The following is a 26,518-nucleotide window of genomic DNA, read 5'->3' on the forward strand; positions in this document are numbered from 1 at the left end:
CTTTCCCAGTTGGGTGAGTCTTGCCCAAGATTTCATCTCATCAGCCCTGCTCTTCGGAGAACTAAGCTTTGACTTAACATCCAAATGAGGAAATAGGAAGCATAAAAATTCTGGATCTCCCCAATAGTAATTCATTATTAACATGAGAGAAATAATCATTTGTTTACCTTCTTCAAGGATATGTCAGTCCAAGAGAATGCAAGATTGTTGAAGGCCGGGGTGTTTTTTCACTTTATCTTTGTACCTTCACCATGAGGCCCCAGCCACAGTAAACGCTTGCTCCATTGGTGCTTGCTGGTCTGGGCTCCATTGGTTTGGAGTCTTCAATACTGGGTCATGACCCTTTGCCTGTCTTTGAGGCCTGCTGAAATGAAAGTCATGTGGCCGTCAAAGAAAGTCCCCCGGTCCTGGGAGTTAGCCGGTATCAGATCATAGAGGGAAGGTCCATCCTATGGCTTGGCATCCATGCTGAATCAATGTCTATTGAATTGCATTGAGTAGTAAATGAGTTCATTTGAAACTGAAAAGTGTTTGCACATGAGGTGACAGTAGTCAGATTTCTGGGTTGCTAGACATTCCACAGGCACTAACCTCAATTGTTGCATGAACACTGTGTAACAGCTTTTTTTTTCTTCCTTCCTCTCTCTCTCTCTCTCTCTCTCTCTCTTTCTTTTTCTTCAGGTTGGGGACTTACAGTATGCTTCCCCTGCCACTGTCTCCCGATGTGGGATGGTTTATGTTGATCCTAAAAACCTGAAATACGAACCTTTCTGGATGATGTGGGTTAACCAGATCCACAACAAGGTAAACATTATTGCTAAATGAGAGCCAAACAACTGAGCCGAACTCACAACTGTGTTGAGCTTTGGTATTCCAAAAGTGCTGGTAAAGGGTGGACATTTTGTGGAATGCCTCAGGACTGTGTCTTAGACCCCATATTATCTGATGGTTTTACCAATGACTTGGGTGAGGACAGTTTACCACTGTGATTATTAAGCAGGCAGACGTAGAGGCATCATAATAGACAGAAAGTTGGCCTTGAAGCCAATAAGACCTGGATTTGAGTCCTACCTCTGACCCATCCTAGTTGTGTGACCTTAGATAAGTCCCTTAATCTCTCAGTTTTTTGGTCATCTCTCTGCCTAAGATACATTTCAGAGGAGACACAGATCCACACTGGGAGAGGGAGTTTCCTCACCTGGGAAACTCATATACATGAAACTCTCCCACTTCCATGCCTTTGAACTGGCTGCCCCCTTATTTCTGCTTCTTAGTTTTCCTGGCCTCTTTTGAGATTCAGTTCAAATGCCATGTTCTTCAGGAGGCATTTCTTGGCTCTTCTAGCTACTAATGTCTTCCCCTTTCAGATGACCTTCCATTGACTATGTGTATCTTGTCCATATCTATTTATTTACATGTTGACTCCCCTTATCAGAGTATGAGCCCATGGAGGGCAGGGACTATCTTTGGCCTTTCTTTAAATTCCCTGTGCTTGGCATGTAGTTGTTCTTTGTCCCTTGTTCTCAAAGAGGACCATGACATCAGGGAGGTGATGCCATGACATGCAAGTGAACCGGATTTAAGTGAGGGAGGGCTGTGCAAAGTTACCAGCCTCACTTTCTCTTCTGGAGCCATCTGGGTCCAGATCAGGATGACTGGAGATGGCGCCAGATACAATGGGAGGCCTTAAATAAACGTGTGTTGACTGACTGACTATACCAGTAAAATCATGGGTCCAGAACCCATCCCTATTCCCTATTAAGTAAACATATTTCTATATTTATTAGGCATAATATAGGGCCATTATTTGATGTATGATAATGACATCTTATGTTTATGTAGTGATTTACATTTTAATAAGTTAGTTTCATCTCTGATGTCTCATTAAATTCTTACAACTCGTTTGGTAAGTAGGGCAGGTCTTCTTATCCCCGTTTTATTGATGAAGAAGCTGACAATGAGAATGGTCCTGGATCTCAAAAGTAGGGCTTGAATGGAGTGTTCTGTCCCACATTTTGTATTCTCTTCAATGAAATTATCTTGCTTCCTTGTTATAATAGAGCATGAGTTCTTAGCCTTTTTTGTGTCTTAGACCCCTTGGGCAGTCTGGTGAGGCCCATGCTCCCCAGAACAATGGATTTAAATGCATAACATAAAATACATAGACTTACAAAGGCAACCAATTATATTGAGATAGAGTTATCATATTTAAAAAAGCTCATGGATCTGAGGCTAAAAGCTCTTGGTTGACAGGCTTTTTTATATACAAAAGCATTGCCAAAGAAAATATTTTCAAATATTTGCAATCATCAGTTGGAATCAGGATTTGATTCCTACCGTAACTGGCTTACCCAGAATAGGAGTGCCTTTGAATACATGCCTCAGTGGTGTGTAATAGTGCCCTTGTGAGAAGAAGGTCCTTTCTGCAGTGGCCCTGCCCTTTCCCCAAAGCCTTACAATTTACCCACTGCTCAGATTTCACCAGATCCAGGAGAAGCAGCTTCTACCTGTCTTTTGATCATTTAAAAAATTATAATAAAATCTCTATTACCTGGTGGTCTGGTGAGGCAGCAGCCCTTGATGACATATGGGAATGGTGTTTTCTTCCAGCAAGAGCAGAAAGATCTGCAGCAGTTCTTCAAGAAGTACGTCCCCTACCTCATTGACATGATTGTGGAGGGAATGCTCGATGGCAGGCAAGGAGAGAAACTCAAGACCATAGTGCCTCAGACAGACCTAAATATGGTAGGAGAGTGTCATGCTATTCCTTATCCTCCCCATCAACACCTAGTGTCAGCCTCCTGTGTGTAGGGAGGGATCTGTCCTAGGTCCTGGTAGAAATAAGGAATGGGGCTAAGGTACAATGAACACCCTCTAGGGGCTTACAGTCTAGGAGGGGGAGAAGACACTAACTATGAAAGGATCCATGCAATTAGTGAGCTCATCACCAACCAGAGGGATCAGGGAAGTTTCCCTAGGGGATTTAGACTTTTTCTTGGTCTTTAAAGGATGGGGAGGAGCCAAATGGGCAGCTAGGTGGTGCAGTGGATAGAGTGCCAGGTCTGAAGTCAGGAGAATCTTCCTGAGTTCAAATCCAGCCTCAGATACATACTAGCTGTGTGACCCTGGGCAAGTCACTTCACCTTTTTTGCCTTGATTTTCTCATCTATAAAATAAGCTGAAGACAGAAATGGCAAACCACTCCAATGTCTTTGCCAAGAAAACTCTAAATGGGTTCATGAAGCATCAGACATGTACTAAAAATGACTCAACTACAAATCTCAGAGAGAAGGCTCTAGTAGCTGGGATTGGGGAGGAACTGCAAAAGTCTTCTGCAGAAGGTGAAGTTTGATGGGAGACTTGAAGGAATGTGGAGGTGAAGAGGGAGAGCATTCTGGGCATGAGGAACAGCCAGTGCTAATCCATGGGGATAGATGTTATGGGTTGTCCTAAATGAGGAATAGCGAGTAGACTAGTGTGGCTGGACCATAGAGTACATCAAGGGAGGTAGAGTACAAGAAGACTGGAAGGGTAGGAAGGGTCCAAATGGGGACTTTATTTGATCCTGGTGATAATTGAAGTTTATTGAGTAGGGAAGGTGACATGATCACATTTGCATTTCAGGAAAATCACTTTGATAGCTGAATGGAGGATGAACTAGAGTGGGAGGAAACCTGAGGCAGGGAAACTAGGTTTGAGGCTATTGTAGTAGTTTAGGCAAGAGGTGATAAGGGCACATATAAGACACTCGTGGCTGCATGAGTGGAGAGAAGGGGACATGTATAGGATGGTGTCAAAGTAAAAATTATGGCATTTGACAACAGATTGGATATGTGGGTCACATACGAGTAAATAGAAGTCAAGGAGGATGATGATAATGATAAACATGGGCTTTCCCTTATTCTGCGCACTAGGTGACTCAGTTAACCAAGATGTTGGATGCCTTGCTTGAGACAGAAATAGAAGAATCAGAACTCTTGGAATGCTACTTCTTGGAGGCTCTCTACTGCTCCTTGGGGGCCTCTCTCCTGGATGATGGCAGACTGAAATTTGATGAATGCGTTAAACGGGTTTCCTCCATGTCAACAGTAACCGATGAGAACGTCTGGGCCAGACCTGGTGAACTGCCAGGTTGGTGTTGGCCGGTTTGACCCATTCTCCTATATGTGGCCTTGATATTATTTGTGGCATGGTGGATAGAGATCGGCAGCCTTGGAGTCCGGGGACCCTGGCTACTAACACACATTAGCTGGGGGACCCAGGGCACTTATCACTTAACCTTTCAGTGCCTGAGGCTCTGCTCAAAGACTGTGAGTCACAGAACGGTTGGCGATCTGAGTCAGGGAGTATGTAAGTTCCTCGCACTGATGAAATCACAGATCTGGACCAAAAGAAAAAGGAGTTTGGTTGTGGACTGTGTAATTGTAGTACGTTCCTGGTGAAATCAAATCCCTTCATTTTACGGGTCTTGGAGATTCCAAGCTTCATGTTGTCCTCCTCTCTTTCTCCCTTTCCCCAACCTGAAGACTTGGGCAGAGAACATCCCCTTTTGTCTTGCACAGTGTCTAACTCACAGCAGGCTGCTTAATAAGTGCTTGTAGATTGATCGATCCGTTGATTTAGCTAAGGTGGTACTTTAGTCTTCAGCAGCTATTTGAACTTTTCATATTCCTGCCGACTTTGGATCGTTTCTCCTTCATCCTTTCCTAGCTGTGTCTTTGAGTTCCATGGTAACTTCCTTTTGCCCAACTACATAGCTAGGCTTGGTTTTTCTTCTTTTTTATAAGTCAATTTTTATTCATAATCTTTTGTTTTTACACCACCAAGATTTCCTCTTTGCATAGAATTTTCATGGAAAAATGCAAAGTAGAGCTTTGATGGAAAAACCTGCAGGAAACCATTGTAACCATTGTGTCAAGACTTTTCATTCCACCCGTGAAAGCAGATGTCTCATGTGAGGGCTGCTATTCATTGAGGTGTAATTGTTTTTCTGAAAGATTTGAGCTTGCATATCTACTTAGAATGGGGTCTTGGCACCTCTCGGTCTTCATTCAAACACCTATGATTTCCTTGTTCGGGATCTCTTGTGGTAGAAACTCCTTTGACTGATGAAGATTCGCCACTTGTCTGACACTTTTGAAATCTAAAGTGATTTTAAGATGATCTTAAGGTGGTTCATGACAATGGATAATTTTGGCCAACTGTACTTGACTCCATCTCCAACAAATGCTGGAACTCACTTGAATTTCAGTGTTCTGTAGCTGAACCATATGCCGTTTGTTTTAGGTCAGCTTCCAACACTGTATGACTTTCATTTTGATGGCAAACGGAAGATGTGGATCCCATGGAATAAATTAGTTCCAGAGTACATTCATAACCCAGCGCAGAAATTTATTGACATCCTGGGTAAGTGAGAATAGAATAAGCATGAGAATATTTGATTATCCTGTTTAATATGGGAGAGAAAGGCATCCTTTTGAATTCCTTTCAGAGGTTTGGCCAACAGAAATTGTGGTGAGCATGGTTTAGTATTGACTCCCAAATGGTTATCATTTTGTTTTGGAGGCAATTGGGGTTAAGTGACTTGTCCTGGGCCACACAGCTAGTAAGTATCTGAGACTGGATTTGAACTCAGGTCCTCCTGCCAGGGACAGTGCTATATCCTTGGTGCTACCCAGCTGCCCCTGGTTATTATGTTTTAATAAAGGACAAACTCTTTGAGGCAGTGGTGTCTTCTTGCCCTATATTTATCAGCCAGGTACCATCATTCTCAGTATCATAGGAGGGGGCACAGAACAGACAAAGATGATGGTGGTGGGGTTCCCAGTGAACCTCCCTGGCCAGCCTCATGTATATCCCTTGGTTCCTGCCATCTTTGACAAGTGTAGGAGCTGTGGTTCCACTGTGCTGTCCAGTGCTAATGGAAACAAATGAAGTAAGTTGGAACTACAGACCAGAAGCCTCTAGAATTGGTTTCTTTAATGATGCCCAGTGTAACTTTCTTTATGGAATAATTGTTTCCCTAAGAATTGTGCAACTCAAATTTTAAAATTGAACTAGCCAGCATTAAACAGGTGGCAGCAAGGTATGGAATACCAGGGTCTTCAAAGCACTAAAATGAAATGTGACCCTGAGAGCAATGGAGAAGCACACCACGGAGGCTGTGAGGGCAGGCTGTGGAAGAACGAGAAGAAAGGATGGGACAGGGAGATGGAGAAGAGGAAGAGGAAACGGGTTGGCCACACAACAAGGGTGAAGAATGGCTTGTGGACAGCCAGAATGCCATGCTGGCATCTTCAGGATGTCTGGAGAAGTTGAAAAAGTCCTCCAGCATGTTGGGTTTGAACGAATAGGAGAACATGGACAGGAGTTCAACAAAATGGGCAGGTGTGGATTGGCTGTGATCTGCATCATTGGAGGAGAATACTAATGTCGATGAGGCCATATCCATTTGGGAATTTGGACTGCAGGATCAGGGCACTATTGCTATTTATTTGGAGGAAAAGTAGGTGATGAATACTTCTATGGGGTAAATAATCATTCCTCAAATTGTTCTGTTTTATACATTTGGATTTCAGCATGTTGTGTATTTTGAAAGTACATCTGTATTCTCAGTGATCAACCAGGGTTAAAATCTGAGTGACCAATGCAATTGAAAACAAACATTTCTAGAACTTAGTGGAGCCCAGAGCCTGAGTTATGTATCTGAATTAGAGGAGGTTGTCAAGGTCTTTTGTTCCCCAGTAAATCAACTCTAGGTTGCTATATGTTCAATCCATTGCATTTTAAATGAATTCTTAAATGTTTCATAGTTCACACAGTGGATACCACCCGTACAACCTGGTTGCTGGAACAGATGGTTAAAATTAAGCACCCTGTTATTTTTGTGGGTGAATCTGGTACCTCTAAGACAGCCACTACTCTGAACTTCCTAAAGAATCTGAACCAAGACCTCAATGTAAGTCCTTGTGTTTAATTAATAACAGTCAATATTTCTCTAGCTCTTAAATATTTATAGAAAAGGCTTTTTAACTTATTTAACTCATTTGATCACATATTAGCTCGTTAATCTGTTATTTCTAATTCTTTTATACATTTTGCCTTTTCCTTCCTTATAAAGTACTCAGACTAACCCTTTTGTAAGTCTTTGCCTCTCCACCCTTCTATATGTGTCTTCTCTGCTGCTTTTTTGCATACTACTGAATTCCCTGGGAGAAGTCACAGAACTGTGCTGACTAAATCAAATACAAATTTATATTATCTAAATGTCACTGCTGTTTGATTTTTCACTTACTCCTCTCTGACTGACTGTATGTCACACTCCCCACAGAAATTGTTCCAAGCCTTCTCTTTCCTTCTCAAGACACCCATGCCTTCTCCCCCTTGCCTCTTAGCAGAGGACTTCACCTCATTCTTTATTGATGCAGCCTTTTCTGGGAGTAGGTCTAAGGTAGGAAGTAAAGCCTAAAAGGGGAAAAAGTATTCCTTTCTCCCAGGCTCCTACCTTTGGAATGCAGGGGTTGCTGCCCAGGTTCAGCCACATCTTTTTTCTTCCCATTTGGCAGTTTCTACTCACTTCTTCCCGACAGCAACAAAATTTAGTGTACCCAGTAAGCATGGTTGTAAGACTTCTTTCAGTTCCGTTCAGCATCATGTGAATAGGAGCAGAAAAGGTGGAGAATGGGCAGGACCTGAGAAAGTACTTAGAGTTGGAGGGATTGGAGGTCATGAAGAGGACAAAAATAGGTTTAGCCAGAGTGAAGCATAGAGAGAGGTAGAATGCGAGGAGGTTATGGCCATATGCAGGAATGGCAGAGTCTGCCATGTTTAGTTTTCATGGATAGCGGTAATCTTGTAAAAATATGCATAGGCTGAGAAGTTATCTTGACTCTTTCAATTCTCTTTTCATTAAAGTAGAATGTAAGCTCCTTGAGGGAAGGGACTGTTTTGTTTTTATCTTTGTCTCCTTAGTGGCTACCACTGTACATTTTGCATGGTAGGTACTTAATAAATGATTTTTTTTGAATTGTATTGAATTGACTGTGCTGCTTCCAAGGCCCATATGTAGAAACCGGCTGACTTTGAAGATTGGCAGACAAGACCTGCCTTTCAGGGAAAAGGCATGACTCACGCCTTAAAGCACAGTGAAGTTGATTCAATAAACATTTTCAGTGAGTTGAAAAAGGTTTAAGTTTGAAAATTGTTAAATTAATAAAATAGATTGAAACTTATTTGCATTTTTGTGGTTGACTCATTACACTAATCACAATAGCTTCCTATCTCTGACACTATCTCCAATTCAGATTGTGCTCATCGTTAATTTCTCTTCCCGTACCACATCCATGGATATTCAAAGGAATTTGGAGGCAAATGTTGAGAAGAGAACTAAAGACACTTATGGACCACCCATGGGGAAACGTCTCCTGGTGTTCATGGATGATATGAATATGCCCAAGGTAACTTAAGGATTTCATTGAGAACATGCCAATAGCCTTCATGAAGTGTATACTCTTATTTGGAAGTTCCAGGATGGTTACTGGGTTGTTTTTATTTTTTTAATTTCTCTGCATACTCTGTTTACTTTCTTAAAGAAGAATAGTGGTCAAATTGAATAACGATGTGTCAATAAGTGAATTCAAACTCTTCTGCAACTTGAAATAATAATTCATTGCCTTTCCTTCCATCCTTGCTTGCTTCCTGAATATAGGCACAGTTCCTACCCACTTAGACCTACAAGGTCCTAATTGCCCTGTCTAGGGAGGGGGACCTTTACTATACACAATAAGGATATTACTGGTTTTGGGCTCTTTGGCAAAGTTTGTGTAGGAGTGTGCTGGAGCCAGCTCAAACCAACTCAGGAATGCTAATTGTTACATTTTTGAAGTGATCATTTACATCTTGGAAATCAGCAGATGCTTCAAATCAGGGCTTGCTTTGTTGACTTCATAGACTTAAGAAAATTATTGAGAAAATATTAATAATACAAATTAAACTTAAAAATATGTTGTGTGTACGTTATTTTTTTTCTGAGAGATCTGTTATCGGTACATCCCTGCCCTGTCTAGCATTTAAAATTACACAGATGCTGGGAACCCACTTTGGAAAAATTCTATTTCCCTGATAGGGTAAGCACACAGCCGAGATCTATGACAATATATTTTCCAAGATAGAATGTAAGCTTCTTGAGGGCAGGGACTGTTTCATTTTTGAGTTTCCGTCCCCAAGGGCCAGCGCAGTGTCTGGCGCACAGTAAGCACTTAATAAATGCTTATTGATCGATCAGGTGATGGATTATTTTCTTCTAAAAAACAAGGTTGATGAGTATGGCACACAGCAGCCTATTGCTTTGCTGAAGCTCCTTTTGGAGAAGGGTTTCCTGTATGACCGTGGGAAGGAGATGAATTGTAAAGTCCTTCGAGACCTCGGATTCATTGCTGCAATGGGAAAGGCTGGAGGAGGTCGGAATGAAGTTGACCCAAGATTTATTTCTCTCTTCAATGTTTTCAACGTGCCATTTCCTTCGGAAGAGTCTTTGAGTTTAATTTATGCCTCCATCTTGAAAGGCCATACCCAGGTAATTTGAATGTAAATTAGAAACTCAAGCTAAAGTGTTATTTGACAGTAACTTGCGATGAGTTAAATTATAACCTTCAAAGGGCTCTTTGATGAGAGTCCCTCTCCTACAACCCAAATGCCTGGCACCCTTTCCTTTTTCACTGTATCCTCCTCCTTGTCCAGTTACTTCTGGTGGTTTCACTTTGTAGGTGTTTGCAGAGGGCATCCCAGCTGTAAGTGACTTGATGACCTCCTGCACGCTACAGCTTTACCAAATGATTGTCCAGGACCTTCCTCCCACACCCTCCAAGTTTCATTACATCTTTAACCTCCGAGATCTCTCTCGAGTATTCAATGGCCTCGTCCTCACCAACCCAGAACGGTAAGCTTATGTGGTGTCACTTGCACCTGGGGCTCTTTTGTGGTTTGACCAGCTCCCCTTGAGGAGGGGAGTCACCATATCCCTTCCCCTCCCTGCATTCAACAAACTCCAGTGGCTTCCTATTACCTCCAGGATCAAATGTATTCCATCTTCTATTTGGTGTTTAAAGCCTTTCTTAACCTGACCCCTTCCTACCTTTCCAATCTTCTTATGCCTTGCTCCTCTCCACACACCCTTCCATACAGCGACAGTGGCCTCCTTGTTCTTCCTCTGTATTCCATCTCCTGACTCTGATCATTTTTACTGGCTGTTGTTTCCTGTGCTTGAAATTCTCTCCTTCCTCACCACCACCACCACACCACTTCCTCCCCTTCCTCCCCTTCTTCCTCCTCTTCCTCCTCCTCCTCCTCCTCCTCCTCTTCCTCCTCTTCCTCTTCCTCCTAGCTTCCCTGGCTTCCTTCAAGTCCCAGCTAAGAAGTCTTTCCCAGTTCTCATTTATCTTAATGCAGGCCCTCTGTTGATCACCTTTTTTATCCAGTCCACATCTTGTCTGTGCATAATTTTTAGCATATTCTCATCCTTATATGACTATGAGAATAGGGGTTGGGTTTTTGGAGTTTTTAAAAATGTTTCTGTGTATCCCCAGCTCTTAGCACAGTGTCTTATGGCACACAGTAGGTGCCTAATAAATGCTAGTTAACCAAGTGACTCCCTATTAGCATTTTTGTTTTCTCTTTTAGTCCAAAGGCCATTCTTTTTGGCAGAGAAAGAGGCAACCTAAGAATTGAGGAGAGAGAGAGAGAGAGGGAGAGAGAGAGAGAGAGAGAGAGAGAGAGAGAGAGAGAGAGAGAGAGAGAGAGAAGAGAGAAGAGAGAAGAGAGAAGAATAAGAGGAGACAAAGGAAAGAGAAAGGATAGGAAGAGAAGAGAGAAAGGAGAGAGAAGAGAGAGAATGATGAGAGGGAGAGAAGAGATAGAGAAGAAAGAAGAGGGGCAGTTAGATGGCACAGTGAGTAGAGCATCGGCCCTGGAGTCAGGAGGACCTGAGTTCAAATGTGACCTCATACACTTTACACACTTACTAGTTGTGTGACCTTGGGCAAGTCACTTAACCCCAATTGCCCTGCCTTCCCCCCTGCAAAAAAAAAAGAAGAGAGAAGAGAGAAAGGAGTGAGAGGAGAGAGAGAGAGAGAGAGAGAGAGATTGAGAGATCGAGAGAGAAAGAGAGAGAGAGAGAGAGAGAAGAGAAAAAGGAGAGACAGATAGGGAGAGGGAGACAGAGAACACACCTTCCAGAGAAAAAGTGCTCTATCAGGTGTTCACATAATCAAAATCTCCATCATCCTGCCTCTGTGATGGGCTTGTAATCTGTTTCCTGAAGTCATCCATTTCCTCCTTCTGTCCAGGTGCTCTGTAATGTGTCCCGATGACAATATCACTACTGTTTTGACCTCCACTGAGCTTCATCCGAATACTTCTTACCTCTGGCTCCTAGATGTTCTTGCGTGATGTACCTTTCTAATAACCCCTCTTCTCCTTTTTCACTTACTCTGTTTCTTTTGAATAATGCATATCATTCAGACCAGGAAATTTGCCTCCTTATATTCGGAGCTCTAGTTTTCCTTGCTGGTTGCCTAAACTTTGGCCATTTGAATATAGACACTTGGGACCATAGCTTTTGCTGCTAGCTCTTTTCTTGGATTTTGTCTCCTATGAACTTCTCGGTGTCTTAACTGCCATTCTTTCTAAATTGTCATTATTTTCTATGGTATCTAGCTTGGTGGATGTATGTTGGCAATTTTCTCTCTCTCTCATGCCCCTTTGGTTATTAGATTTGCAAGACCCCAGGTGAATAAATTCTTATTAACCTATATTCCGTGTATTCTGGAAGACGCTTTGCATCTGCTACCATGCCTAGCTTCAACCCCACACCACAAGACCTGCCCCCCACCCCAGGTTAAGCTCATCACTTGCTGCTGTTGTTCATCCTTCACCGCCAAGCTATTGACTCAGGCCTTCGCTGAAACCACTCCCCCCAGCCTCCTCTTTCCAGACCTTAAACTCATTTCACTCTGGAGCTCATAGGGAGAACCTGAAAAGACCTTGGCCTAAAAGGGCCAGGGTCTCCCATTGCATCCTGGGCCCTCTTCAGTCGTCCTGGTGAATATCTGGCCACTAGACCCAGATGGCTCTGGAGGAGAAAGTGAGGCTAGTGACCCTGCGCAGCCCTCCCTCACTCAAATCAGTCAACTGCAATTCATGTCAGCATATCCTCAATGTCATGGTCCTTTTTGAGGAGACAGAGACAGAGAGAGAGAGAGAGAGAAAGAGAGAGAGAGAGATAGAGAGAGAGAGAGACAGAGAGAGAGAGAGAGAGAGAGAGAGAGAGAGAGAGAGAGAGAGAGAGAGAGAGAGGTGGGGGGGGGAGGGAGGGAGAAGGAGAAGGCATCAGAACGAAGGTGCAGATGGGAAAGCACCATTCCTGGAAAATGGAGATGTTGATTAGCTTGACTAGCTCTATGATGCTTCTTAATCCATTTCAACACCTCAAGGACTGTGATTTCATCAGTGTGACTCCTCCATCAACCTGAGTCACTGCATCTTGGTGAATGTATGGTCTTTGTAACCTAATAACTCATTTCATTGCAGCCATTAGGCAGATAATGAACTGTTTTCACTTGAGGTAGATAGGCTGATCCTCAAATTGTAGGCTATTCTAGGCCAGTCCTTGTCTACTGGTGGGGCATATTGCATTCTACTGGCATGTCTTCTAAGAATCCAGGGTCACTTTCACACCATGGCGGGGGAAACTTGGACATGTTTTAAATTAAAGCAGGGTGGTTTATGGCAGATAATTTTTATTATGATTTTTGTGTTCTATGAAGGGCTATCTTGATGTGTCTCAGGCAGGTTGGAATAGATAGATAGGTCTCTAGTGTCTTCTTCTCTGACCCTTATTCAAGGGAGACTTTGATTTCTGTCATTAGGGGCAGGGTCAGAGGCCAACCATCCTGCTCTCCTCAGAGGGAGCAGTTACCAGGTTAGAATGATATTTGTTTTATTAAATATTGTTGATCTAGAGGATATAATTTTTAAGGTTCACACTAAACTCCTGATCTCTATTCATAAATGGAGGAAAGGAATCTAGGGCTTGACAGCCGTCCCAACTAAGTACCAGTTTCACAATGAATACACATAACAAATATCAAAGAAATTTATCTAGGTTGATACCAAAGTAAAAATAAAGATTGAAAGAGCTCTCCCATTGGGAATGAGGTAACTCAGCTCAACCAAGAGAGAGATAGTCCTAGATCTTACCCAAAGGGGAAATTCTCCAAAGCCTCTAGTGTAGCAAGCTGTAGTTAGCGACATGATGATTTCCGGCTGCTCTTATGTCAACTTCTTCCAGAGTCTTTCTCTCCCTTTAGCAACCTAAAGAGAGGTTGGCATCACAGATTTTCTTTCTTATAGCTGGAAGCCAGAAGAATCTTGAAGGTCAAGAAGTGGGAAGGGAGAAGAATGCTTCTCTCTTGCTCTTGCCAACTCTGGCCTGCCTATAACACAGGAGTGGGGACATTGATTAATCAGTATCTACCAGTGAGGAGAGAGCCCCATACCAATGGGTCTTGAGGCTTGGGTTTCATTGTTAATATTCTAGATTTTCTAAATGTGTTGAGTTAGATTTCATTTGTTAGACCATAAAGGGAAATGGAAGAATTTTATCACTCTTTGTCCCAGAAAAATATTAAAGTGTTTCTGAGTATTGTTCTCTTTATGTTAAATCTTAGAGCAGAGATTCTTAATCTGGGGTCTGGGAACTTTTTAATTTTGTGATAGCTATATTCCAATGTAATTGGTTACCTTTGGAATCCTACATATTTTATTTTATGCATTTAAAACCGTATTTCTGAGGTGTCTGTAGGCTTTGCTGGACTGTCAAAAAGATCTATGGTGCAGAAAAGGCTAAACTAGATGAAAGACAGGAAATTCATCATTAACTCCCTTCCCAACTGTTTTTTTGAAATTTCAAATTTTCTCATTTTAGTAAAAGTGAATGTTTTTGAGCTCTGTTCCTCAAGTCTATATCCAAGCTGTTTCTGTTCTTTTAATCATTCAGGTTTCAGACAGTAGCACAGATGGTGAGAGTCTGGAGAAATGAATGTTTGAGAGTTTTCCATGACAGATTAATTAACGAATACGACAAGATTTTGGTTAGTATCTCTAAATGCAGTTATGAATATAAGACTGTAGCTGTGCTAGTTTATTCACAGTATTGAGGCATTAGTGTAAAAGGCCAAAAAACCTGGACTTAAGAAAGATTTTTTTTTGATATTATGTGGATTACTGAAAAACCAACCAACCAACTCAGAATCATGTGATAAAGATAAACAAGCCTGTACAGGAAGGCTACATTACCTTTTTCTAGTGGAAAAAAATTTGAAGCCTCAGGCAAAACATTCATCCAAATTCTGCTTGAAGTGATAACCAGATGGCCATAGTGTTGAGAGCGCAGGAGTTGGAGTCAAGGTCTGATCTTCAATCTTGTCTGAAGACACTTAATAGCTGTATAACCCTTGGCAAGTCACTTAATCTCTCTCAGCCTCAGTTTCCTCATCTGTAAAGTGGAGATAGTAATAGCACTTCCCCTTCCAGAGTTGTCATGAGGACCAAATGAATGAGCATATGCGAATTGCTTTGCAAACCTTAAAGTAAGCACTATAGAAATTCTAGTTGTGGTTACTGTTAATTACATGGAGATACCACTTGAATCATTTTAGTTAATCTACTAGCAAACATTCCTTTTTGAACCGGTGTTGCTTTGTTTCTTACTCCGTCTTCTTTTGTAAGGTACAAGACCATATCCAGACCTTGGTTCAGGAACATTTCGCTGACCACTTGGAATTTGTCATGAGAGATCCTATACTCTTTGGAGATTTTAGGATGGCCTTGCAAGAAGGAGAGCCTCGGATTTATGAAGACATCCAGGACTATGAAGCTGCAAAAGCTCTTTTCCAGGTATGGCACAATTGGTCATCTTTAAGGTGGCCTTTTCTCCATGGCACCGAACTGACAGTCTGAAGATGGTGGACAGTGGTGTACGAGTTTGGGTCCTGGCCCTTCCACCATCTTGTCATCATTTTCCTTTCATGAGCTCAGCTCCAGGGAAAGGGGCTTTAGAGGGGAATTTTGTACTAATAGTATGTGAGAAAGAGAGTTACCATAGAAAACTTCCAGCTGGGGCCCTCTACACGCCAAATGGGGCATTGCTTCCAAAGGTCCTGTTCTGACGTGAAATGTGGCTTATTTCTCATTCTGCACCAATAATTTGATTCAATAAAACCAAATGAAGTGTGGTAGATATAAGACTGGCCTTCAAATCAGAAGGCCTGGGTTCAAGTCTTTAACTCTGATGTGTTACCCTGGGCAAGCCACTTACCCCAGGCAACTCTCTAAGACATGTGGGGTCATGAATAGTTTTGTTTTTGTTTTTTACATTCTGACATATATCTCAATATAATTTATTTATTTCATAATCCTATGCATTTTATTTTACGCATTTAAAAACATTATGCTGAGATGAGAGTCCTTAGACTTTTCCAGACTGCCAAAGGGTTCCATGGTGGCTCAAAACGAGTGAAGAATCCCTGCTTTAAGACTATAACTTGCAGATCAGGTACTGATCTGCAGTGGTAGCAAGAGTTTTCTCACTTGGAAATTCCCTAAAATGATGAAATTGCAGGTATGGAAAATTTTTTGTCCCACAAATATTAGGTTTACAGTCCAGGATAATGAAGTGATTTTGCATATTTGTCATATAAATGGCTAAATTCTTTGAGTTGTCTTTATTACCTCCATTAAGTAAAAGCATCTGTGCTGTTCATACTTGTCTTCTTTTTTTTTCCAGGAGATTCTTGAAGAGTATAATGAAAGCAACACCAGGATGAACTTGGTTCTCTTTGATGATGCTCTGGAACATCTGATTCGAGTCCATCGAATCATTCGAATGGACGGGGGCCATGCGCTGCTGGTTGGGGTGGGGGGCTCTGGAAAGCAGTCCCTGGCGAGGTTGGCCGCATTCACCGCAGGCTGTGAGGTTCGTCTGGCACTGATGGGTTCACTTCAATGGTTTCCAGCGTTGGAGCCGAGGTTTCCATGGATTGTGAAACTGAATTTGTGCTTCTTTTAAAAATTTGACAACTGACACTTTAACAGCATCTATGTGAATATCTTAAGATCTTGTCTTTTATTCGGAATGGAGAATTATAGGCCTCTTACTTTGATTCTTTGGAAACTTTAATAGTCATTGACACAAGCTGCTTTTTATTTTTTCATCCTTTCTCAGCATATGAGATGTTCAAGTGGGTCCCTGGAGGGCAGGGACTATTTTCATGTGTGTTTTTGTACCTGCAATGTCTGCTTGTTGAATTTAACTGAATCAAATGAGTTATGGTTTGCTCTGCCCCAAAGAACCAAAGGAAATAATGAACATAAGCAATGCATTTTACCTTTATTTACATGTTTATATTCGGACATATTTCATAGGCAATTGTCACATTAACCTCAATTTTTCTAGTGTTTAATGCATTGTGTTTTTATGTTATCAGGTGTTTGAAATTGTTTTGAGTCGAGGTTATTCCGAAAGTAATTTCCGAGAAGATCTCAAGAGCCTCTATATAAAACTTGGAATTGAGAACAAGCTGATGATTTTCTTATTCACAGATGCCCACGTGGCAGAGGAAGGTTTCTTGGAGCTCATAAACAACATGTTAACATCAGGTGATGCAGAGAGATGTTATCTCTTCCCCATTCAAATACAATTTTCACTTCTGTTTTCGTTTCCCCAGCACCAGATATGGTGCCTAGCACATAGTGAGTTTTTATTAAATGCTTGTTAGCTGATTGGATGATTGATCCCAAATCCTGACCCACTTGTGCTGTTAGGCAGCTTTCTGAGGGACGCATTGATTTACTGCCCCATCTAGCAACCATGCTAGCAGTCCGTGGTTCCTTCGATATGAATTAGACTCTGAGAAGCCTTTTTTTTCTAATGGCAAACATTTCTGTGGTTGCCTATGTAGAGCTTTCAATTAAGGAATCTTTGGAGTTTGATGTTGGAGTCAGAAGACATGAGTTAGAATCCCAACTCTACTGTTACCTAACTACGTGGCTGTGAACAAGTCTCTTCATGTCTCATAGCCTTGGTTTCTTCATCTGAAAATGAGAACCATTAATGCTTGCTCTGCCTGCATAACTTTTTCTGAGGAAAGGACTTTGTAAACTGTGGAGCTCTGTGCAAGTTCTAGCACTTGCTCTGGTCTCACTCCCTCTAGTAGCCCTTGTATGCACAGGCTGGAGTCCCTAGTGGCATTCTGGCTTCTCTTCCCTACCTCCCCCCATATCTACAACTCTATCAGGCACATAAAATCCTATGATCGTGTGTGTGTGTGTGTGTGTGTGTGTGTGTGGGTGTGTGTGTGGAGAGAGAGACAGACAGGTGTTTCAACAATTTGGCTAGCAGCTGTTGTGGGGGTGAAAGACAAGCCCAACAACAAGGATGCTGCCAGCACAGGTTCTTTTGATCTGCTTTACTAAGGAAAGTGACATTAAAGGGTTAACAATCTTATTTCTTTTTTTTTTAATGCAATTTATTTATTTAACATATTTGGTTTTCAGCATTGATTTCCACAAGATTTTGAGTTGCAAATTTTCTCCCCATTTCTACCCTCCCCCCCACTCCAAGATGGCTTATATTCTGGTTACCCTGTTCCCCAGTCAGCCCTCCCCTCTATCACCCCCCTCCCCTCTCATCCCCTTTTCCCTTCCTTTCTTGTAGGGCAAGATAAATTTCTATGCCCCATTGCCTGTGTATCTTAGTTTTTAGTTGCATACAAAAACTTTTTTTTGTTTTTGAACATCTAATTTTAAAACTTTGAGTTCCAAATTCCCTTCCCTCTTCCCTTCCCACCCACCCTCCCTAAGAAGTTGAGCAATTCAACCTAGGCCACACATGTATTATTATGTATAACCCTTCCACAATACTCATGTTGTGAAAGGCTAACTACATTTTGCTCCTTCCCAACCATCCCGCTTTATTGAATTTTCTCCCTTGACCCTGTCCCCTTTCCAAAGTGTTTGTTTTGATTACCTCCACCCCCATCTGCCTTCCCCTCCATCATCCCCCCCCCTTTTATTTTTTTTATCTTCCTCCCTCTTCTTTCCTGTGGGGTAACATACCCAACTGAGTATGTATGGTATTCCCCCTCAGGCCAAATCTGATGAGAGCAAGGTTCACTCATTCCCCCCTCACCTGCCCTCTCCCCTCCTCCCATAGAACTGCTTCCTCTTGCCACCTTTATGCGAGATAATCCACCCCATTCTATCTCTCCTTATCTCCCTCTCTCAGTATGTTACTCTCTCATCCCTTAATTTCATTTTATTTCTTTTAGCTATCTTCCCTTCATCCTCAACTCACCCTGTGTCTGCTCTCTCTCTTTTACATATATATATATAAACACATATATATATACATATACATACACATACATACATATACACATAGATATATACATACATACCCATTCACTTATATATATATACATAAACATATATATACACACACACACACACATATATATGTGTATATATATATATATGTGTATATATATATATATATATATATATATATATATATATATGCATATTCCCTTCAACTACCCTAATACTGTGGTCTCATGAATCATACTCATCATCTTTCCATGTAGGAATGTAAACAAAACAGTTCAACTTTAGTAAGTCCCTTGCAATTTCTGTTTCTTGATTACCTTTTCATGCTTCTCTTGATTCTTGTGTTTGAAAGTCAAATTTTCTATTCAGTTCTGGTCTTTTCACTGAGAAAGTTTGAAAGTCCTCTATTTTATTGAAACTCCATATTTTGCCTTGGAACATGATACTCAGTTTTGCTGGGTAGGTGATTCTAGGTTTTAATCCTAGCTCCATTGACCTCCGGAATATCGCATTCCAAGCCCTTCGATCACTTAATGTAGAAGCTGCCAGATCTTGGGTTATTCTGATTGGGTTTCCACAGTACTCAAATTGTTTCTTTCTGGCTGCTTCCAGTATTTTCTCCTTGATCTGGGAGCTCTGGAATTTGGCAACAATATTCCTAGGAGATTTCTTTTTGGGATCTATTTGAGGAGGCGATCGATGGATTCTTTCAATTTCTATTTTGCCCTGTGGCTCTAGAATATCAGGGCAGTTCTCCTTGATAATTTCCTGAAAGATGGTATCTAGGCTCTTTTTTTGATCATGGCTTTCAGGTAGTCCAATAATTTTTAAATTATCTCTCCTGGATCTATTTTCCAGGTCAGTGGTTTTTCCAATGAGATATTTCACATTGTCTTCCGTTTTTTCATTCCTCTGGTTCTGTTTTATAATATCCTGATTTCTCATAAAGTCACTAGCTTCCACTTGCTCCAATCTAATTTTTAAAGTAGTATTTTCTTCAGTGGTCTTTTGGACCTCCTTTTCCATTTGGCTAATTCTGCCTTTCAAGGCATTCTTCTCCTCATTGGCTTTTTGGAGCTCTTTTAGCATTTGAGTTAGTCTGTTTTTTAAGGTGTTGTTTTCTTCAGTGTATTTTTCAGTATTTTTTTGGGTCTCCTTTAGCCAGTCATTGACTTGTTTTTCATGGTTTTCTCGCATCCTTCTCATTTCTCTTCCCAATTTTTCCTCTACTTCTCTAACTTGCTTTTCCAAATCCTTTTTGAGTTCTTCTATGGCCTGGGACCAGTTCATGTTTTTCTTGGAGGCTTTGGTTGTAGGCTCTATGACTTTGTTGTCTTCTTTAGGCTGTATGTTTTGGTCTTCTTTGTCACCAAAGAAAGAATCCAAAGTCTGAGACTGAATCTGGGCGCATTTTCGCTGCCTGGCCATATTCCCAACCAACTAACTTGACCCTTGAGTTTTTCAGTGGGGTATGACTGCTTGTAGACTAACGAGTTCTATGTTCTACGTTTGGGGGGGAGGTGCCAGCTCTGTCAGAGCCGCACTCCTTCTTCCCCAAGGACCCCCAGCCCGGGCTGGGCTTAGATCTTCAGCAGGCTGTTGCACTCCTGCTCTGATCCGCCACTTAATTCCTCCCACCAGGTGGGCCTGGGGCCGGAAGTAACAACAGCTGTAGCTGCCCCACCTCTGCTGCCCCCGGGGCTGGAAGCCGAACTGCGAACTCCTTCCACTCCCGCAGCTTTTCCCACTAACCTTCTCCGCAGTCTTTGGTGTTTGTGGGTCGAGGGGTCTGGTAACTGCCGCAGCTCACATATTTAGGGCGCTAGGGCCCCCTCCGCCCGGCTTCTGGTCTGGATCGTCCACGCCGCTCAGGCTGGGCTCTGCTCCACTCCGTTCCCAGCTCCCAGCTCCGTGTGGAATAGACCTCACCCAGAGACCATCCAGGCTGTCCTGGGCTGGAGCTCTGCTTCCCTCTGCTGTTCTGTGGGTTCTGCCGTTCTAGAATTGGTTCAGAGCCATTTTTATAGGTTTTTGGAGGGACTCGGGTATGGAGCTCACTCTAGTCCGTGCTTACCAGCCGCCATCTTGGCTCCGCCCCCCTAACAATCTTATTTCAATCCAACATACAAATATCATTCACTTAGTTCAGCAGAAAAAGCCAGCACCCTGAACTTCAGAGCAAATACAAATTATTATAAACAGACCAAATACAATTCATAGTTACCAAGAAACCAACATCTGGGTGAGCCGGAAGGCTCTTAGAGCAGCTGCCCAGAGTCCCATGCCAACACTCCTATAGGAGTGAGAGCCTCAAGCAAATAGCTCTGTTCTCTCTTTTTATACAGTCTTTGGGTGTCATCGAATGTCATCCAGCCAGAACTTAGGGGCACACTATTGGCTCTGGTCTTAGCAACTCCCCTTAGGGCTCCAAAGGTTTCATGCCCACATCTGCTTAGCAGCTAGTAGACAGGGGTTTGGGCCTGGGGCTTTGCACCTAGTAAGGCTTAATCGAAGACACTTAATTAATTTAGCATTCTAAAGTAAAAAATTCCCAACTTAATTACTATTACAACAGTCAGAGAGAGACAGAGAGAGAAGGAGAGACAGAGAGAGACAAGAAGCCCCCCTTTTTTACGCACTGAGTTCTGGTTCACCAGTTGAAGAGTCCTGACTTCTGGTTTGACACCCAATTAGAAGACATCATCACACTATAATCCTCTCTGTCTTGGATGGTCAGAAACTGGATCCCCAAAGCTTCTCCTTGTGGAAGTCCAAGCGGTTGCTTGGACTGGAACCAAGGGGGAATATTTATGCATTCTCTAAGGACTCCCCAGACCAATCTATCTGTGCCACACAAGTATGAATTAATATTATTAGAGAAGAAATTAATCTCGGTGGTCTAGTTTGTAAGTTTACCTGTGAAGTTCCAGTGACACACAACTCTTATGTTTCTCTTCTGTTCAGTTCCTATTTTCTTACTTATATACATTTGGCCTGTCTCCTCCATCCCTCCTCGAGGGCAGGGACAGTTTTTTTCTTGTCCTTCTGTGCATTTCACTGCACTAGCCACTTCACACAAGTGTTTGTTGGATTGCATTGATTGAAACATCCTGACTGTGAAACTTTCCCTGCTGAGGGAAGGACGCTTGTGGATGTGCAGAAGCAAATTTGACCTATCTTTGTGGTATCATTTCTACAATGATTGAGAGAAGCCTTTTGGGATGTGGGTCATGGAAAGGTCAAGAATGGATTCTGTCCTCTGAGGCCCCAACAGTCTCTGGATAAAACCCCCTTGAGGCAGGTCTCTGTGGAGTGAGATTTCACTGTTTCACCTTCTCAGCCTCTGGTGGGTGTGGCATCCTGGTGACTCTAAGATCATGGCTGTAGACCTGGATAGGGCTTGGGAGACCATTAAGTACAAATCCCTCATTTTGCAGAGGAGAAGTCTGAGTCCCAGGGCAACGAGGTGAATTGCTGGTGGCCACAGAGGCAGGAAGCATCATAAGTTTTAGCAAACAGAAGATCGATTCTGTGATTCCCTTTTTATAAAAGGTAGCATTTTTTGTATGGTCCATGCTAGGATCACAGTATCATAGATCTAGAAAGGTCCTTAAAAACTCTCTGGCCCAACCTCCTTGTATTAGAGATAGGTATACTGAAGCCCATAGGAGTTCAATGAACCACCCTTACTTGGGAATTCCTTTATTTCTTGTTAAATCTCTCTTTCTGAAATTGAATTATTTAAATTGTTTTTTTCTTATTCTGCTAATCTAGGTATTCTATATTTTTCCAAATACTAATCCATTTTAATTTTAACAGTGTTGTTGGTATATCCCTTGAAAGTTTACCTTCTATCTACTCTGTATTTAATCTTTTATTTAAAATTTTAAAGGACTACAGTATATTTTATACAACTTTATACTATAGACTTTTCCCAAAAATAATGTGTGTTTCATTGTTCTCTAGGGATCGTACCAGCACTTTTTCCAGATGATGAAAAAGACTCTATTTTAAGTCAGATTGGACAAGAAGCTGCTAAAGCTGGCGCAGGATTGGCTAAAGAAAGTGTCTGGCAATATTTTGTCAACAAGAGTGCAAATAACCTTCACATTGTCCTTGGCATGTCTCCAGTTGGTGATACACTGAGGACACGGTGTCGAAATTTTCCAGGTACAATTCACTTGGTCGAACAAATTAAGTTTCCTTGTTGCCAGGGCATGAGCATGGTTCCTACTTTCTTGGTCTGATGCCAGATTACCATTTGCAAAGCAAATCAGAAAAATTCAGGAAATCATTCACATAATGTAAGCCCTCAATACCAACTTTTCTCCTGAATAATAGGACTATCCCAGAATTCTGTTTTTTTTTCTGCAGATTGAAGTTTGGTTTTATTCATGCTTATTTGCTGCTGCTTTGACTTGTGAGAATGTATATTACTACCTTGTATGCTCCTGTTCAAAGTAAAAAATTAGTTAATGGATCCTAATTTCGCTGTTCTGTTTGAGTAGATTAATTGATTGGATGAATGAAAAAACCTTGATTGAGCATTAATTCTTAGTGCAAAGTAATGCACTATGTGCTGGGAATACAACCAGAATGACCATATAGTCACTGACCTCAAGGAGCTCATATTCTGATTTGTTGTTGTTCAGTCACTCAGTCGTGTCTGACTCTTCATGACCCTGGGGACTATACTGTCCTTGAGGTTTTCTTGGCAGAGATACTGGAGTGCTTTGCCATCTTCTTCTCTAGTGGATTAAAGCAAACAGAGGCTAAGGGATTGGCCTAGGGTCACACAGCTAGTGAGTGTCTGAGGCCAGATTTGGGCCACCTACACATTCTAGTAGGGGGAGACTATCTATCTATCTATCTATCCATCTATACACACATATGCATATATTTTATGCATATACATACATGTATATACATACATACATACATGCATACATGAGTACTAATATATGTATGTATGTATGTGCATATATTTATCTGCAGGCTCAGCTACAGGGCAGATGGTAAGGCTGGTGTAGAGGAGAGAGAAGGCTGACATACAAACACATCTTCAGTGTCATTTCAGTTGATAAAACTATATTCATTTTTGATATCGAGTTGTTGTATGGCACTGAGGACTTGGGTGGTGAGAACATTCTTTTCTGAGTCCTAAGTAGCTATGGTTGTTGAGGAGGTGCCCACAGAGTCAGTTGCCTGGTTGCATGCCCACAATTGCTTCTTTGGTTGGTAGCTGGGCACGGGTTGGGGTGGGGGTGGGTGGATTGGCTGGAAGCAGGGTCAGTGGCTAGTCCTGCTCTTCCTGGAGCTATTGGCCTCCAGTTCTCTGTTCCACCAGATTCTGAGGAGGAGATGATGCCAGTAGTTTGGTTGGCTTGCTTATGCTTCTTCTAACAGTGTGGTGGAAACTACAACTCCTTTGAATAATGGAATTTTCCCCTGGTGCGTTTCAGTTGATTACTAACTCACTGGTCACTAAAGGTGGAGGAGATAGTAATGCTATCAAAGCATAATGGTCTTTACAATATCTACTTTTTATTTCAGGTCTGGTAAATAATACAGGTATTGACTGGTACTTGCCATGGCCACCTCAAGCCTTATTTGCTGTTGCCCAGTCATTTTTAGGTAAGTGTTATAATGAAATTAAAGTTTTAGCATAGTGTAAGATAATGTGTTATTTATTCTTCCTGATTTTGAATTCCTAGCCAGTGATTTTTTTAATATAATAAGGAGCTAAGATTTATTAATTTATAGCAGGTAGTGGCACAGTGCATAGAGTGCTGGGCCTGTAGCCAGGAAGACTCAACTTCCTGAGATCAAATCTGGCCTCAGACATTTACTAGCTGTATCACCCTGGGCAAGTCACTTCACCCTGTTTGTCTCAGTTTCCTCATCTGTAAAATGAACTGGAAAGGGAAATGACAAACCACTGCTGTATCTCTGACAAAAAAACCCCAAAATGGAGTCACGAAGAGTCAGACACGACTGAAAATGACTGAATGACAATGAAGATTTATTTAATGATGATAATAATTATAACTAACATTTATATAGTATTTTATATAGTACTTAGCCCAGTGCCTGGCACAAAATAGGAGCTTAATAAATGTTTATTGGCTGACAGATGTTTAAACTTCACAAAGTGTCTTACAACCAATAGCTACCCTTTTGTTACTGTCATCTGTATTAGACATATCAGGAAGATCATAGTGGTTACGTGACTTGTCCATGGTCACATGGTTGAGTAGAGTCAACACTGGCATCTGAGCCCAAGGCTTTCTGGCCCCATGTCCAGTCCTTTGCCTTCTCTGCTGTGCTGCCTCCAGCCCTCTTCCAGAGTGATTTGAAACAGTTTAATTCATAAGTAAAACATACTGCAGAATAGGACAAAAATCAGGGATACCAAGTGCTTCGATGTCGCCCAAAGGAATTACAGGGGGACTCAGTGCCACCAGACCCAAGTTGGACTTTGCGTTTGGCAATAACTCTTCATTGGTAAGGAAATCATGGGGCTTAGAGCTGAGATACCTTGAAAGATCATGTAGTCTAACTTTATTTCAGTTTATTTTTTGTAAATTCATTTTATTTGTTAAACTGATTATCAATAAAAACACACAGAACTTTGATGGAGGCTTATACTTCAGATTGTACTCCTGTTATTTACAGCTGTGGAACAACACGGTCTTTGAGACATTGAAATTGGAAATGAACAGGAAAGGGGGCTGCCTGAACCTTGCACATGGGCTAGACCCTGTAGGGAGGACTCGTGAGAAGTCATGACAAAAGAATGGCGTCACATGAGTGGGCATGGTTGGGTGGCGATTGGCATCACTGGAGGGGAGTGGCCATTTCAAGAGTGCCCAAATCTACTGATGTATATTACACAAACTGCAAATGACAGGTGTACATTTTCGAGTACGTTTATTTATTAATGTTTGTGTTTGTCTCTCTATATTTTTATTGATGAGTTTAATAAATAATAGGCATCTTTTTATTTTAAAGCCAATTAGGTTTATGAGATACTAGGCAAATGTATTATTTTTAAAAATAATTTTATTGATATCTTTTTTATCCCTGTGAGAGTGGACCTGCTGTATCTTCTTAGGCATCCTGTTACGTGTTGGGAGAACCTTCACTATTAGAAAGTTTCTTTTTAGGTCTAAGGCTTAACACTGAAGGAAGAACCATCCTTATGTCAGGAAACCACCAGAGGCCCTTTAATGTTTTACTTATTTAATTAGGGAGTGACATTTTAGGTCTCCAGTGCCTTTATACATAAAGTCTGAATTGTACTTAATAGTATTCAAACTGTATAGTGTCAAAGAAAGTTTTGCCTCTGGGAAGACAGATCTCCTTCACTGTAGGGAGACACAATTGCCACTCTCTACACTCTAGCCTAAGAATCCTTGTTTTCAGTTGTGTCTGACTGTTTGTGACCCCATTTGGGTTTTCTTGTCAAAGGTACTGGAGTGGAGTCCTTCTCCAGCTCATTTGACAGAGGAGGAAACTGAGACCAAGAGGGTTAAGTGACTTGCCCAGGGTCACACAACTAGTTAAGTGTCTGAGGCCAGATTTGAACTTAGGTCTTCCTGACTCCAGGCACTCTATCCACTGCGCCACTCAGCTTCTCTCAACATTGTAGCCTCGCTTCACCAGAAAGAGAACACCGTCCATAGCTTCTCACAGGAGATTCCTCTCACATTTCTGCTCTTTTGCTTTAGGGGAGAACTCAATGATCCCATCTGATTACACAGAAGACGTGGTGGGACACATCGTTATGGTCCATGAGTCTGTTAATGAGTACAGCCAAAAATTCCTCCAAAAACTGAGGCGAAGCAACTATGTTACTCCTAAGAACTACCTTGATTTTATCAATACCTATTCCAAGTTACTAGATGAAAAAACTCAATTCAACATAGGTAAGATTTATATACGGAAGGAGCAGTGGTGGGATTCAAATAAATTAACAAGTGCCGCCGCGGCTGCTGACATGGTGGGTGCAGGCCCCACCTCCACTAACAACTGGTTTGCTGAACTCAACCTAAAATTAGGTTCCACCACACTGGTG

General features: G+C 41.8%; 1 protein-coding gene across 1 annotated transcript in view; it reads left to right on the top strand.

The window, feature by feature from the left end:
* DNAH10 (dynein axonemal heavy chain 10) overlaps positions 1–26,518 on the top strand; it is a 164,758-nt gene that overhangs the window by 100,899 nt on the left and 37,341 nt on the right. The window contains exons 40-54 of the mRNA XM_036765131.1: positions 682–804; positions 2,611–2,745; positions 3,915–4,131; positions 5,287–5,406; positions 6,813–6,958; positions 8,304–8,456; positions 9,314–9,574; positions 9,765–9,937; positions 14,054–14,147; positions 14,785–14,952; positions 15,842–16,030; positions 16,542–16,713; positions 22,408–22,611; positions 23,995–24,075; positions 26,172–26,369. Coding sequence (XP_036621026.1) covers positions 682–804; positions 2,611–2,745; positions 3,915–4,131; positions 5,287–5,406; positions 6,813–6,958; positions 8,304–8,456; positions 9,314–9,574; positions 9,765–9,937; positions 14,054–14,147; positions 14,785–14,952; positions 15,842–16,030; positions 16,542–16,713; positions 22,408–22,611; positions 23,995–24,075; positions 26,172–26,369 — 2,434 coding nt within the window. The remainder of the gene's footprint in view (positions 1–681; positions 805–2,610; positions 2,746–3,914; positions 4,132–5,286; positions 5,407–6,812; positions 6,959–8,303; positions 8,457–9,313; positions 9,575–9,764; positions 9,938–14,053; positions 14,148–14,784; positions 14,953–15,841; positions 16,031–16,541; positions 16,714–22,407; positions 22,612–23,994; positions 24,076–26,171; positions 26,370–26,518) is intronic.

This window comes from Trichosurus vulpecula, chromosome 1 (assembly GCF_011100635.1).
Source record: "Trichosurus vulpecula isolate mTriVul1 chromosome 1, mTriVul1.pri, whole genome shotgun sequence".
NCBI lineage: Eukaryota > Metazoa > Chordata > Mammalia > Diprotodontia > Phalangeridae > Trichosurus > Trichosurus vulpecula.